General features: G+C 41.5%; 1 protein-coding gene across 2 annotated transcripts in view; it reads right to left on the bottom strand.

Annotated features, from left to right (window-relative positions):
• The window catches only part of sez6b (seizure related 6 homolog b), a 121,844-nt gene extending 113,548 nt beyond the window's left edge, over positions 1-8,296 (bottom strand). For both annotated transcript variants that reach the window (XM_020048098.3, XM_010870691.5), the window contains exon 1: positions 8,025-8,296. In XM_020048098.3, coding sequence (XP_019903657.3) covers positions 8,025-8,097 — 73 coding nt within the window. In that variant the 5' untranslated portion in view covers positions 8,098-8,296. The remainder of the gene's footprint in view (positions 1-8,024) is intronic.
• Between the last annotated feature and the right edge of the window lie 8,780 nt (positions 8,297-17,076).

The following is a 17,076-nucleotide window of genomic DNA, read 5'->3' as shown; positions in this document are numbered from 1 at the left end:
CCTTCTCCAGGATCCCGTGCCAAAATGTTATATGGACATCTTGCCAGAAGACAGTCTCTTCTCTAAACTGATCGTAAAACCTTCTTATAAAAACAGTTCCAATGACATTTACCAAACTCAGGTGCTGACATTTATGTTTGGATAAGAGTACCCATCTGTGATCCCAAGCTAAAGATCCCATTTTCCCAGCACAGCTAAGGAGTCCTGCGTATCAATTAAACAACCCCAAATCATTGACTTTCAAAAGGATCATAAGAAAAAAAATCGGGTCTGTGAACTTAGATAAATTCAAACCCTGAGCCACAGCATTTGTCTTCATTATACATATCCAATCTCAAGACGGTCGGAGGACCTCTGGATTTCTTTCTATGCCCTGCTGCATTCAGCCTGACAACTGTGTAAAGGTAAATAACGACACCACTGACTCCTTCAGACGGCCTGTTGCAATAGAATTGCATTATTCATCTTTATTAGCAGAGAGATTAGGGTTCCAAGGATACCTGCCACAGGCTCAATTCACTGGGTCAATTCATTACCCACAGACAGGCCACTCTGCTCTGGGGAAAGGAAAACCTGCAGTCCTCTTCTACTGATATCATTACCAATTCCGTCACAGCCTCAGTGTTACATGTTCCAGAAAATCAGCTCAGAAGGATCAGTATCACTGTCTTACACTAAACAATGTTCAACCATTTAGAAACCCTTTCAAAAACCTAGACTAGCCTAGTTCAGCCGGAGTTTCTGTGGTGAGCTGGGAAGGGGGCTTGAAGTGCAGCTATTTATGGTCCAAGGCCATCTTTGTTTATGGCAAGTTAGTTAGGGCATTGTTTCCGTCCATCATCACCTAGCTTGTTCCTGACCAGCTTTCCCAGTTAAAAACATGATTTTATTAGTTATATGTTTGTTAGGGGAAAACATTGTTTGCATTCATCAGCTAGCTTTTTAGAAACTTTTTTTTCGAGCCAGCAGTCCTAGCTACCTTGAGGATGAATCACTGAGACAGACGCATTACGAATGATGATGTAATTCGTATGTGTAAAAAAACAATGTAAACATAAAGAATTAAATCATGTTAGTTCATATACAAGTGCTCATTGGTTAACACATTAAATAGTTTTATTATGACGTTCATTTTGAAACGCAAAGCCCCAAACAACGTTCCGTGCCAGTGGATTTTAGTTCCGTATTTCCCTTTGGCTTGCTTGCTTGGTTTACTGAGTATATCTACTGATGCTTGTAGCCAGCATGTCCTCATTACCTGGTCTACTGGGCGTCGGTCTGCGTCTCTAACACTATGCTACTTAACAATGGGTAGTCAGCCACGCACTCAGTCAGAGACCTTCGCTCAGCGAAAACAGGTTTTATAATACATATCTGCGATGCACTTTTGCAAACCGAAACGTCCTCAAATATTCTCTGGAGCCGTGAAGGCTGCAGTATGGCAACGTCTCCCCACAGCAGCTTGCCTGACAGGCTCTGCTTTCATACCAACCTCAATGAGAGCATAACGGCTTGGCTAACTGCTAACAAGCAAAAGCTGTGAAACAGCACCACTACAAAAAGCAACAACATACAGTATGTGGCAATAAACAAAGGGAAGGCTACTGAGAATAAACTCCAAGTGAACACTACACAAACACACCATCCACAGTCTGAGTCAGTCGGAGATGCATGCATCCCCCGAAAACAAAGGAAATGAAGAGACATGATTAATAAGGTCCAGTCAAAATGCTCATTCAGAAAGAGAGGGAAGGCAGTGGGGGAAGGTCCCTTGTGATCTAGTACAACGTCATATGGCTGTGATATCCAACTGTCCCTGCAGTGACAATGTGATGTCATATATGATAGCCACTAGGAGCTCTGGGTTGTACTCTGAGAAGTAGTAATCATCACATGGGCCAGAGATTGGATTTGATTTAAATGCCTTAAAGCGAATTGAGTGAATTCTGCACACTCCACAGGAACACATCAATCCCATCTTATGGGTACTGAGAGAGTTATTGATAAAAGCCAAGTGTGAAGTGGGTGTTTACAAACCCTGGGTTGCTGATGTTATGTGTTGGCCATTAACAAGTCAGAATATTGGTACTCCCAGGAGGAGCAATTCTGGAAGTTCAATGACATGTTGAAGGACGTAATTATGCGTGTTGATGCATGGTATTGTTGTTGTATTGGCAGACAGTAGGATTAGTCATGTCTAACAATTATACTGTAAGTAAAATGTTTTCGTGTTTAAATTCATTTTGTTTAGCTTACATAATAGAATTTTAAAGGATGCATTAGTACGTTGCAAGAAAACAAACATTCAGTCAGCATTGTGGCCGTCATCCTGATCATTTAGCAGCATAGTCACCTCTTTTTTAACAAAGCATACAACATGATGCCTAATTTAAGAGACAAAGGTCCTCTTTGACTTCCAGGTTTACTGTGTGCATGTGTTCACAGTTAAAGCTAATCTGGTGTGCTCCTGGTTGTCCCTTGTTGATGAAGAACCTCCAGACAGAAACTTGCATTGTGAAAGAGGCAAGAGAAGAGAACTGTTAAAGGGCCTAAGGGTTCTGGAGAGGCACCCAATTCTACATGTTCACAACATGCCAGTCCCAATTAGTCAGGTTTACACAGTGGGCCAATCCATGAGAGGAAGGGGGAGGAGTGGTGAGAGAGAGGGGAGAGAGAATAGGAGAGGGGAGAGAGGGGAGAGAGAGAGGGGAGGGAGGATAGAAGTGGGGAGAGAGAATAGGGGAGGGGAGAGAGGGGAGAGAGGGGAGAGAGAGAGGGGAGGGAGGATAGAAGTGGGGAGAGAGGGGAGAGAGAGGGGGGAGTGGGGAGAGAGAGGGGAGAGAGAATAGGAGTGGGGAGAGAGAGGGGAGAGAGAATAGGAGAGGGGAGAGAGGGGAGAGAGAGAGGGGAGGGAGGATAGAAGTGGGGAGAGAGGGTAGAGAGAGGGGGGAGGGAGGATAGAAGTGGGGAGAGAGGGGAGAGAGAGGGGAGAGTGGGGAGAGAGGGGAGAGAGAGGGGGGAGTGGGGAGAGAGAGGGGAGAGAGAGGGGAGAGAGAGGGGAGAGTGGGGAGAGAGAGGGGAGAGTGGGGAGAGAGAGGGGAGAGAGGATAGGAGTGGGGAGAGAGGGGAGAGAGAGGGGAGAGTGGGGAGAGAAAGGGGAGAGAGGATAGGAGTGGGGAGAGCGGGGAGAGAGGGGAGAGAGAGGGGAGAGAGAGGATAGGAGTGCGGACGGAGAGGTTGGTCACTGATTCTCTGAACTAACATTTTCTCTTCCCCTCAGTGGTCAGATCCATAGAGCCGTGGTCTAAGAGAGGGAAGCCAAAACAGCCTGGGTTTCCTGGACAGATGTGGGAGTGGCAAAAGATCAGCTGAACATTTGAAAACAAACGAACAACCTCATATCAATAAAAGAATATGGGAAAAAATCAGTCTAGCTCCAGAAACTTCTGTTGTGGGATTTCAATTCAAACCTGAGGGAATGTCTCTTACTGAATGTTGGGCGTCAGGTTGTTTGCCCGCGCAACACAATACAAATGGAGGGCAGGATTTATTTCCATTACGGAATAGAACCACGCACTGAGCGGAGACAGCCTGGAGAGTAATGCATGGGGACACGCGGCCAGAGTGCAGACCAGATTGCCCATTGATTTGTAATGAATATCCCCAAGCCTCTCAGCCGCCAGTGAAAGCAGGCCACTATTTGACATCAACCGACATTTACACATGAATAGTGTTAATGTCCTATATCCCTGCCGCAGACCAAAACCCACAGCTCTCAGTGCTTAAGGGCCACGAAATGGACCTGGATGGTACAGCATTTAACAGAGAAGTTTGTTTCTAGGGTGTGACAGTACAAGCAAAGTAGAAATAGGCTGGAGCGTAAGTGATGTCTGAGGATGACAGGGGACTGCATGCGGGGTAATGGAGCGTGATCAGGTGGGTTTAGTACTAGTCAGGTGTCGACTGGAGTGGTTGTTCTCATCCATGTACACTGTAACTCCAGGGCTTTTGTCACAAAAGAGACGTATCATTCCATTCAGAAAGGGAAGTACAGTAAACCAGAAGAACAGCGCCTTCAGGAAACCCGCTTTGACTGACGGCAGCTGGAGAGCACACTTGACAGGAGCACCGGCTCGATTCAGAGAGGCACCCGTTCAGAGGGGGAAGACGACAGGGATGCTCAGCTTCACCCCCTCCTCAATACCTCACGGCTCAGCCTGCAAGGTGCCTGCAGCACCAGTCATCAGCACCTCCTTCCTGGCAGAGCAAAACCAACCGTGGAGTTACAATTACACTTGTTTTCCATTGAGAGAGGGAGAAAGGAACCCCCCCCCCCCCCATATACCATGAAGCAATCCTGAATTAGTTAAATAACTAACACTAAGAGCCAAACTGTTTTTTTGGGACCTGTACAAGGCGGGGGTTATTGCTTATCACAGGGGCTCATTGATGAGGAGTTTATTTTAAGATCATGAGTGGACTGTCTGAAAAGGGTCTTCTGCTGCACCAATGCTCGCATTCTGAGGAGAAAACAAAGAGAATCAGAAAGCACCATTACTCAGTGGAATAGAAAAAAAATTATTCTGGCGTCTGTAAAGAATACTGTTTTGCATATACTGTATATTCAAATCCTTGTTCTCATAATCATCTTGTCATCTTCACTGCAATATCTCCAGCAGCTGCAGCATGTCAAGGAACTCCTCCCTGACGATGCATGTTATCTTTCCTTAAATCTCTCATCCCAACCCCAAATACATTATTATAAATATTATTTAATATGATATGAACCGCAGTAAAATATTTATCTGAAAGAACAGTTTTTCCTGAACATGTTTAAGTAAACCTTGGTGATGAGAGATTTATTAACATGTGGCAGAAATGTTCACTTGCAACAGGAAACATGTTTTGTCGAAACAGGGCTTTTTAGGTGTAGGTGTTAATGTGGGCGTGTTTGAAAATGCAAAATAAAGTAGAGTAGAGCATGATAATGAATCCTTTTTTTTTTTATGCACAAATACACACGCTTATAAACACACACTCAAACTAACACGCACAAACAAACATCTAGTGTTTGTGTGTTACACAGAGCAAAAACGACAACTATAATTAGAAGAGAATTCAGATTGTGGCATATTCAGGTCAAACTCGGAGCTTCAGTGTGTAAAGCTGAACTAAATAAAACAAGAGAGAAACAAGCGCTGTTCATCATCAGACTGTGTCAAGCTCCAGGTATCAGGCATGGCTTGACCAATTGACCAAATACATAGACAATGATACAGCTTTGTAGTCGTTTAAAAACAGATTTTCAGCAATTCCAAACCCTTCGCCAATGCCATGTTCCTGTGTTTACATTCCCTGCTATAACACCAATATTCTCTTTCTTAGTTTTACCCAAACACTCACATAGACACACACATTCTCAAATCTTCCCTTCTTCCTCCATCTGGGTGATCGTTGCCAAATCTCAGCACACACAGATACTGTAGGGGAGTCTTTTCTTCAATTCACTGCACCACACGAACACGTTTCTACGTTCAGATCTAATCAATTCAACACGGAAAAACATAAAATCACTCTGGTTTGAGATTTCTGGGTGTGGGCTTTCATGTTTGTGTCGTGCCCATTCAGTCTTCCAGTCGGCCGCTTATTGTCTCAGCCACCGTCTTTGTTCTCACCCCCTCTCATTCTCTCAACCTGTCGTGTTGATCTGTCAGTCCCTGTCGATGGACGACAACGCGTGCCACTGCAGAACTACCATTGTAGGACCACAGAGTCACATGGAAACCACAAGCTCGGTGCAGAACAGCCTTTGGAGGACCACAAGGTCACAGCCAACCCACCAGCTCAGCACCAGTCAAGTGGTTCTTATCAGGGCCTTAATCTGGAGACAACAGACACCAACCAAGATCCTGAGGGTTACAGAAATGATAAACACTCCTCTTTTCAGTCCACTGTCCTCCCACTGATAGTTCACAGTGGAGCTGGGGATTCAACACAGGGATCAATCACACAGAGACAGTATGAGTGTCAGAGAGGAATGGGGCATTACCAAGAGAGGGAACAGATTCACTCCTGTCCCCATCAGGATTACAGTCTACCAAAAGGACAATTATCAAAAGGGCACATTATTTGGCCTGGTGCCCTCTGTCTGTCAGTACAGAAACAGCACTATGCACTAACAATTCATTTATGAGATCTGAGATTTATAATAACTTTCAGTATAAGAGAGGAACTGCATCAAGGTGTGAGCAGCGACACAAGGAGTCTTCATCCTGTTATAGTTTTCACCAGCGCAACATGAAACCAGGAGAACAGATTGTGTTGCAGTACATGATGCCGACATTAGAGCCACCCACACAATCTCACACAGACTCACACATCACAAACTCGGTGTAGACTATCAGATGAATTGGCTCTATAGATAGATTGTATATGAATTGACTCTGAACTAATGATAGCGGATTACTAACAAACCAAAGTCACTCCATATTGACCCTTACTCATTCCTGTCCAAGTCCTGGCATCCTGCTTTTAGCTTAAGGCACCTGTCTTAGAGTGCTCAGTCTGGATTGATGGCCCCTCACATTAGCTAAAGTGCTATTAAAGGTGATTCTGTTCAGTGGTAAAGTGCAGCTTCTGAGGTTCAATAGAAGGTGACTGATAAGAATATGGAGACCTACAGACTTCTGGGGATCAAAAGGTCAGGATGATAATGTAATGTCAGAGAAATGCAGAGTGAGGCCACTTTCCCTATGGCTGTAGGCATTATGTAGTGATAAACGAAAGGTATTTCTAATATAAAATATAGAGTTGCAAAATTAATGTGGATCTATTATATACAAATAGATTGGTTTCTATATCAGAGATACATCCATGGTTACGTCAAATGCCTGCCATCGCAAAACCCCAATATAGATTCAAATCTTGTTTATATCTTTCATCAAAACCTTTCCTTAAAATATTTTATTTCCCTTTTTAAATTCACAAAATGTAATGGCTTCATATGGCAGAAAGACATATATTTAATTGTTTAAATATTCTAGTATTTTAACTTACATTTTCATTTGAATTCTTACTGATTTTGCAGTACTTCAATGGAATACGTCCCAACCCACCAGTTTCATTAAAAGATTGGGTGAAGCGATGAGACAATGAAACAAATTCAGCAGATTGGATTGAAGTGTCTGATGGGTACAGTAGACCTGCAAGTCAGGACCATCCTTTCAATAAAAATGCATATCTCCGGTAATATTTCTAGTATACGTCAGTTGTAAGCAAACAAAATCGGGTCTGGGTGTGTATATAGGTGAATCCCAGCATGGTTCTATCTTCTCCCACCTGCCTGTCTCCCCATCTGTTTCTAACGTCTAAATAAAGTGGGGGAAATTCCTTAGAAACAAAAGGTGTGTGTGTGTGTGTTCAAAAATTATTCTTGAATTATTTTTAAATCATACATACACTGCTAGAAAATAGTTAACCTTTTTAAGATTGTATATCTATGAAAACGTATCAGGTTTTATTCTCTCTATAAAGTTAATGTAAAAAATGACATTCACATCATAGAGATAATCAAAAAGTAAAAGTTAAGGAGTTGAGATTTGAGCGTAATTAAGATTACAACGCAATTAGGCCAAGTCTTTATTTAATAAAATTAAAGTTTGCATTTTGAATTTGTTTAAATCTTTTAAAATGTTCAGATTATTTAAGATCTTACATCTGCCAACTGCAATTCATATGGGCTTCATGTTTTGAGATGAAATCACGTAATGATGGAGGAGACCATTTAAACTCATCATAGGTGGACAAACGACCGATAGCCGGCTATGGCTGACCTCCCAAAAACACATTTTTCTCTGTAGTTTCTCCCAGACACCGACCAAAGAAAAACAGGTCACACATAATTGGATACAGTTCCGCCGAAACACAAATAGTGTCAGCGGGTCTGGGGGGTTACTTTGCAATACCTAATGTACACGTGCACAAGCAATTAAAAACCTTTATGTATGACTGAGGGAGAATCTTACCTTTAGCGTCTGTGTCTGTCAAAATCGCAAAAAGAACCATCAGAACGACTATGTAATATCGTGCCACACTCATTCTTGCTTTCAGTGGAGTCCTCTGCTAATAGAAAGGAATGTCCTTGGGATCAATACTTTTCCTAAAAATTAAATAAACTGCTTGCACTCCGCAAAAGCAACTTGACGTGAGACGTCGGGATCGCACACTAAGCAACGCTCTACTAGTACGAGAGCAGTGTTCTCATGTGTAGCCTAATCGTCATCAGCTGATATACTGAGACTGTTCAATTGCAACGCTCGCTAAAGCCAACGCCGTTCTTTTCTTCAAGCCAGCGCGCCGCCGACGTTTCAGCACCAAGGACAGCTCCTAGCGTTAGGAGCTAGAACAACAGGGTTGTAATTATAAATCTAAAACGTTATCGAACAAAAATATTTTATTCCAGACAGATCATTTTGTGCAAACACGCGAGTTTCCTGTATATTGGACACATTTTTAAGGCAAACCTATATTGTTACTGATTATACTTATGTTGTTTTGTTCCTTTTTGTTCTGTTTCGTTTATAGTGAATTCACCCATGGGCTCCATGGGAAAGTTTATAGAATACTGCCCTCGTGTAATTGACCCTAGTAACAACTGTGTTTAGTAATTTACCTATAATATCAGCAACAATTGATTGCAATCGATTACAAACCCACAAACAATTCCAGTGAACTGTTAACAACCCAGGCATTTACAATGTAACACTTCAATTAAAACTAAAACATCATGTTGCTCCCAAATGTAGAACTGTTTTGCTGGATACAAATGTTATGTTGAAATTATGGTAACATTAAGCATTTTCAGTTCAAAACCACCTTTGACTATAGTCACTTATGCCTTTAAGACTCACGCAAATATCATGATAGTTATACCAAAGGAAAACAATGTTTTCAGAAGGATTTTGGAAAAATATTTACTGTTAATTACTCATACACAAGGCCATATCTAACACATCAGAGGTCATGAGTAGGATCATAAGCCCCCACCCCACCACCCCACCCCATACACACCCCAATGAAAATGATAAACACGTTTTAACACCTCTTTTTGTCTAAAAATTCATATTGCACTTATTCCCACACCAGCTAACTTCTATTAATATATAAAGCAGTTCCCACAAAAATGTTTCTCCCTCCATTACCTCATCTTAACTATTTTTCTGCCTCACCGCCTGTCTGTACTTTTCTGTCAGTCAAGAAAGTAAACTCAGGGTCAAGGGTCAATCACTTTATTGATATAAATAACTACGAAATCTGAGATTTCTCTATCATGGTTGTTTTCTTTATCGGCAGTCTTTGATACATTTTACACTTCTCCTGCACTGCATTTATGACTTTTAGTCACCCCGAGCAGCACTGGTAAAGAAGGACTTATTTTCAAATGTCTCTGCTAAAGGAAAGATTTTATGAAACAAAGATTACTGCCTGTCTGCCTGGCTTCACTTCACAAAACACAGTCATCACGATGGCAAACATACAAGCAAGCAGTGATCATTAATTCAACAGTGTTGCATTGTGAAAAGGGCTAAATGTGAATAAGAGAGAAACGCTATGCATCACACATGGAAGTAGACAGATGGGTTTAAACAATGTATGTTGTCAGTGCTCTGTTGTTTGTTAAGTCTTATATAGTATATTGCTTTCTGGGGGAATTCCCTTTCTTTCCCTGAAGCCTGTTTACTCTTAATGGGACCACACACTGGTTCAGGTTCATTACCATTCGAAGCTTGATAATGAAACTGTTAATTATGGCAATATAAAGGAAAACAATATCAAGACTTAAATCTCTGAAGCTCTTGTTGTGTAGAAGATTTTTGATGGTGTGGGTATGCAAGTGTAATTCCGTCTCTAATCTTTTAGGGGCCCTAAGCAAGGTTTGATTGAGTCCTGACATTAAATTTGGAAAACTGCTGATGCAATACTAAATTCCAAAACAGCACCTAGAGTATTTTCCTTTAGTAACACTGAACAATAATTGACACATTCATTTCTTTGGGTTGTGGGGCCCCCTAGCAGCTGCAGGCCCCACAGTAATCACACAGTCTGCAAATCGGAAGAGGAATCACTGCACATGTGAGTGCACATGTTCTCCGACTGGCTGTGTTACTTAGTGAGCACTGAATACAATTTGTCTACTGTTTGTGTATGGTGCAGCAAGGTGTTCTGGGTAACTGATCTTGTTTGAAAGGACTGCAAGTGGAGGATTGATCCGAGTCCTGGGTTGGCACACAGCTCATATCTCTTAGAGATATCTGGTGCAAGAACCAGGACCTTCCTGAAAATGGCGGGGTGACCAAACCGCCAGGATATCCAGTGTACATTTCCCCACTGTCATCACAAGCCGGTCCCCTTAAATATCACTCTGACTCGCAAAGTAGAAAGCCAACACACAATGTTGCAGGGAGGAGGTGGGACGCAACGCACCGTTGTGGAATCAGGCCATACCAAAACCCAGCTTGTTTATTGGCTACATCAGGTGAGCAATCTTGGAACAGCACTCGATGGGTGGGCTAAGCACGGAGGTGACGGAAGGACATTGCCCAAGAGCTAAATGAGGAGAAAGGTTGTCAGGTGAGAGTGATTCAGGTGTGTCTATTATTGTCAGACGATTACATCTGGAGGTGCTCTGTAGATCCACAGGTTTGGCTGTCTTGTTGTCACTCTCCACCATTCAGCACATTTCTTCCCCAGTGTGTCAACTCAGGTTTCAGTGTTTTCAGCCGTCCTCTGTAGGTCTGCGATTAGCTGGCTATGTGGCCATTGTTAAAGGTTCATGCATGTGGCTTTTCCATCACAAGGATATTTTCGGATTGGCAGAGGCCTCAGACATAACTTATTTGCCCCTAGTAGGCTTTATCACCAGACAATATGGGAGCCATGCGCTGTTGCAACCAATCTAGCACGTAATGTCACTAGAAGTCCTCTGTAATCTCAGTGTGTGCTTAAAATCAGGTCCCAGCGCTTCTGGCATCACAGATGATAGGGCAGAGGTTGCGATATGAAATGCTTTATTAAACAGTAAAATGATGATCGGATGATGGCACCATGGATGGCTGCATTCATGCTACATTACAATAAGGCACACGATTGGAATATACTTCCATAGAATCTGATACATGCAAATTGCACCTGTAAATACGGTGCAGTGCAGTCCATTCTTGGATGTGCATTCCATCCACAAAAAGAGTTGTCTCTGTCAATTTGGGTCGTGTCTTGAGGAATCAAATAAACTCAACAACACATTGTGCCAGTCATAGTTTAGCTCTGCACTCAGGGAGTTAGCTGTCTTTAGATGTTTCTCTACACTGTTTCTGCTGAAATTTCACACTCTCTCTCATTTCCTCTCCACTCAGTCTGCCAATCATACTGTCACTCACTGCCCCAGTTTAAACAGCAGCTATTGGAACCGAAAATCAAGGCAGTTCAAATCATGCATGCTTTTCTTTGTGTGCTGTGAAGACAGAATTGTTGGAGAGAGAACGTTCACAGCACATATCCATGATTTTGGGTTGATCAACGATTGGTGACCTACTGATAAAGAAGGCATGATGATTATCACAAAAAAAAAACATTATTCATACTACTAATCGATTCACCCAATTTGCACATTAATTAATCGCAAAATGGGAGGAATCTTATTAAAACGGACCAACTTCCTAATCTTCCCTTCCACTTTTCTCCTCTTCTCTCCTCTCCTCCCCATGTCTTCTCTCTTTCATTCCTACTCCTCCCTCCTCTTCCTCCCCTCCCATTCCTTAACTCTGCTTTTCCCTTCTTGTTTTCCAAGCTTCTCTCCACCTTTAGGGGCATATTTGTCTTAATAAGGAAAAGTGTCTTCGCCAGCTCTATTAGACATCCAGACCCTGAATACATTTCCATTCTGCACGAAGGATAGATCACCAAGCATTTCCTTCCTGATGAAGTTATTCTGGCAGCACAGCCTGTCTGGCACAACAAGGGAATAAGAGAAAGTGAGACAAAAAGCAATCTAATCAGGGTTTTATTCTGCTATGTGGTATAAATAACTACACATTAGTTTTCCTTAGGCATACGCCTCAACACAGACACAGTCTGCTCGCTAAGTAGAATACAAATACACAGGCCTATATCAAGGTAAGATGGTGGGAATCAATATACAAATACACAGGCCTATATCAAGGTAAGATGGTGGGAATCAATATACAAATACACAGGCCTATATCAAGGTAAGATGGTGGGAATCAATATACAAATACACAGGCCTATATCAAGGTAAGATGGTGGGAATCAATATGCAAATACACAGGCCTATCTCAAAGTAAGATGGTGGGAATCAATATAAAAATACACAGGCCTATATCAAGGTAAGATGGTGGGAATCAATATACAAATTCACAGGCCTATATCAAGATAAGATGGTGGGAATCAATATACAAATACACAGGCCTATATATCTAGGTAAGATGGTGGGAATCAATATACAAATACACAGGCCTATATCAAGGTAAGGAATCAATATGTTTTTTTTTTTAGATATTCATGAATCTCGTCATTGCATGTAATGTATCAATAGCTTTTCTTACAAATATATTACAAAAGAAAGACTCTGAATTGCAATATCTGAATATGTAGTATGAGTAAAAAGTTCCACACATTTAAAATCCATCAACAATTTTAGCCATTTAAATATTCTAACAATGCTCTCCTCTGTGAAGACTGCCCCACTAATGTTCCTCTGTGGCAGCAGGCTGTGCCTTGAACAGGTGTGACTTCCATGGCCAGAGTTTCCCTCCCCAACGATAGAAAGACAAGGGAAAGACCACCGCCACAGATCCTCACCTCCTGGGTCACATCCTGCCAGCCTGTCCACCACCAGCCACTTACCTCCCTGGAACACATCCATCTCCCAAGGCCGGGTCTTTTTTTTGTCCACGTATGTGTGTTGGTCTCCCAGATAAATGCAAGAGGAAGCAGAAACCATTTAGCTTGGGGAATGGAGAGCCTTGCACCATGATGACATCTGCTCCAAAGAGTAATTGTTCCACATGGCACCTCTGTGTATGAATTCTGACCGGTTCAACAAAAGAAGGAAATAGTGAAATGGTCTGGAGATGATGAAAACCACTGAACCTGCTACTTCAGTGCAGAAAAATCATTTGTTTCAGTTGAATACATTTCGTTTTATTTTTTATTTTTTTATTTTTTATTTTGCATGGACACCAGTTTTGTCAATCTCTTGAGGTGAGCTGGTAATTCCTTTGAACTAAAAGCTACCCAGTTGCCAAAAAGGGTTCCCGGCTGTTCCCTCAATATCACCCAGACTGTGGGCCATCTTGTCTTCAGGTATGACTCCATCAGGCAGGGTTTACCGGCTGTTCCCTCAATATAACCCAGACTGTGGGCCATCTTGTCTTCAGGTATGACTCCATCAGGCAGGGTTTACCGGCTGTTCCCTCAATATAACCCAGACTGTGGGCCATCTTGTCTCCAGGTATGACTCTATCAGGCAGGGTTTACAATAGAGATCAGGTGAAACCTGTAGCACGATCAAAATGAACATCCACTTCTCAGTAACTTCAACTAAGTTGTTCAGTTGTCAACAGTCTCAGTGCTGTACTTGTGTAATTGTGCTCCAAATGCATTTTAAGTGGACCCCTTGAATGGTGTTGCCAGGCTGGATCCAGGCATTATAAAGCATCACCTACGGCCTACAGCTGCTCCGTCAAAACCAAAAGCCAGCAATTACTGTAGCATTATCAAATTTACAGTGCCTTCGGAGAGTATTCAGAACCCTTCACATCCTCTATGTAGAGTTGTATTATGGACTTGATTTTAGAATTTATTTTTAAAAATTCCTATAAATATACACACAATAAACCCACAATGACAAAATCATAACACATTTTGAAAATGTGTGGTAATTTATTTAAAATAAAAGACTGAAATATCTCATGTACATAAGTATTCAGACTCCAAATTATAAGCATGTATTGCAGCAATCGCAGCCTAGTGTCTCTATGTGTATGCCTCTGTCATCTCAATGATTATAAAAGCACACAGGATACATCTGAGCTTTATTAGCTCTATTATCTATTGGCAAGGCAAAGGGCCTGATTACCAGTGTACATGAGATATGTCAGTTTTATATTATCCACAAATTAAAAAAAAATTGTCATTACAGAGGTATCTGTGCAGATTGATTGCAAATATATACAAAAAGTTGAAAAGGAAAGTTTTGATGCGTTCAATATGCAATGGTCTCATAATTTTAACCCTTCTGTTCGTCACTCAAAACCTTCCTTCTCAACTTTTTGGAAAGGAAAGAAAAAGATGCAGTGGTTTGTTTCTGGAGCTGTATATATAGTTAACCATAGATTAGGTCTATAACAAAACAAATTGTGGAGAAAGTGAAGGGATCTGAATATTCTACAAACAACACTGTGGGGTGTTAAGTTGACATAATGCAACACAGAGTGGAATATGAACATAGCTAACCCTTTTGAACTCCATTTTTATCTTAAGATTTATTATACAAAACTTCTCGCTGCACCTAATTTGTACTCTGTACATTACAATATGATTATTAAACTCGATATGTATTAGGCTCACTCGTTCTATGCAGAGTTAATTTGATCGACTTTTTTTGCACCTTCCTGGTTGAATATCCTATAATTGGATGTCGTACAATAGGCTATTTCAGACTGCTGATTGAGGAGCGTTCTGATGAACATTGTGTTTGTCTTCTATGGTTAGGATGCCAGTTTTGGTTTGGTTTGGTATTCATTGTTTGCATTTCATATTTGCACTGGGTGCTTATTTTACAATTTATCAAAGTGTAGATTTAATATCAACATGACACCATGTAAAAGAATATATAGTTAAATCAAAATACAAAACGACATGTAACTGAATATAAAATCCTCTGCAGGTTGATTCCTGGCTTGTTCCCCTGTGGTTTTCATTAGTGAATCCTTGCTTGTCTGGTGACTCCAGAGGGAGACGTATCGACAGCTGTCCCTTCCTTCTCCACTGAGACCCAGAGTACCAGGAGATATGCAGTTTTATGGTGGTGATGAAGTATGCACCATTCCCAGAAAAATTTCATAAATGCCGGGTTGAAACGGATGGATTAATAAATACTGTAAATGTAAAAACAACACATTACACTAAATAGCTATGTACGTGCCTCCACTGATGGGCAATCATCAGACTCATATTTCAGCAGCCATAATAGTTGAACATACTAAATAGTTATGTATTACAAATCAATAACCTGTACTCAATAATATATACAACCAGGGTCAGGAAAGCATGTTAATGAAGATCATTGCTTTTATAAATGCAAGGTCACATATTAACATATGCGTGCACACACATACACACCACAAACATACACAAATATTACAGTTAAATGTTCTTATCTGAGTATAATATCCAGAAGTGAATGTAATCCCATTCTCCATGATTGATCACAAATCTATTGGCACCAAATAAGCAGCCAATAAATTGACAGCAGTTGGACCGTGCAGAGATGGACCCTTTACCAACGAATCCTTAAAGGATCCATGCACAGAGGAGAGGAGCACTCCACTTGAATCATTGGCCCAATGGAAATACAGAGTAGAGGGAATCATTTGGGTCAATGGAAATACAGAGTAGAGGGAATCATTGGCCCAATGGAAATACAGAGTAGAGGGAATCATTGGCCCAATGGAAATACAGAGTAGAGGGAATCATTTGGGTCAAACAGAACGGATTTAGTTCGGAGACATTTTCAAACATCCTCTGTCATGTCTATAAACTACATGGTGCATCTTTCTGTCTTATATTAAGGCCACATACACTCTGAGTTTGGCTCTTACCCTGACTGGCCCAGCTCCCACCTGAGAGTTATGGGCTGTGTGAGGCAGAGGGGAGAAGCACAAGTTATGTATTATTCATGGGTCTTCAGTTATTCATTAGACAGACCTGCGTGTCCTCCTGTAATATTGGCTTGGGCAATCATGAATATTTACACCAGGTACAGAACTTGATATTTAAACATGACTTTGAATAAATAGCTTGTAGTAAATGCCAGGTAAATAGTACAAGAATAGTACCTGCTGTTCTGGATGGTGCTGATTGTTATTTTCAAGCATTACTTTTTTTTCAGTAGAGAGCTGTACTACATCCTGTTTTCCATCATTATCAGTCTGACAACCGAATTGCCAGAATTATTAGAACTCTAGAAGCATAACAGCAGCCATACATCAAACATTTAGGCACTTCAAAAGTCTAGAAAACATGGACATTTTTGTCCAAACTCTTGCAGTTGCACGAAGCCTATACCTAATACATTTCTTATAAAATATGAAAATATAATTGCATATGTAAAATGTAAACAGATGTGACATACTCGTGTGGCGCCTAACAAATATTTCCCCTTAAGACGCAGAATCTTTGGAACAACATCATTCATATCCATTCTAACATTTCATGATGGTGCGACATGGTAATGTTCCCCAAAACGGACTGACTCCGCAGTTTAAATGCTGCTAGCTGCAGTCAGGGCCGAAAGGCGAGCAGACAGAAAGAGGTGGAATATCGTTCATCATATTACGACAGGGGGAGAGGCGGGACTGCATTGTTTCACCCGAGTCTCAGAAGCGCTACTGTGCCATGGCTTGCGGAGAATAAACTTTCAGTGCTAGCAGATGGTGATTTCAGTGTCCCAGTGTGGCTCTACAGCCGTAAACAACATACTGATGTCTCATTTTATCTCTCAGCTGAATTCAGCAGTCTAGCTACTCCCTGGCTGGGGAATAAGGCCGGGCTGGGAACAATCATGACAAGAGATGCCACCATGAGAAGCTAGTGAAACCGTAAATGGCCAGAGCATAAAGGCTACATAAAATGATGTCCGGATAAACCGGTTGTGTAGTGTGGATCATTCACCCAATGGGTGAATTAAAATGTATTCTAAAACGTGTTCCCCATATAATGCAGGTTAATGTAAACATCGAGAGTGTCAGGATGTAGACATGACCGCGGGAAGACGTT

The sequence above is a fragment of the Esox lucius genome, chromosome 1 (assembly GCF_011004845.1).
Source record: "Esox lucius isolate fEsoLuc1 chromosome 1, fEsoLuc1.pri, whole genome shotgun sequence".
Taxonomy (NCBI): domain Eukaryota; kingdom Metazoa; phylum Chordata; class Actinopteri; order Esociformes; family Esocidae; genus Esox; species Esox lucius.
The sequence above is the reverse complement of the archived record's forward strand: the minus strand, read 5'-3'. Positions and strand labels throughout refer to the sequence as shown.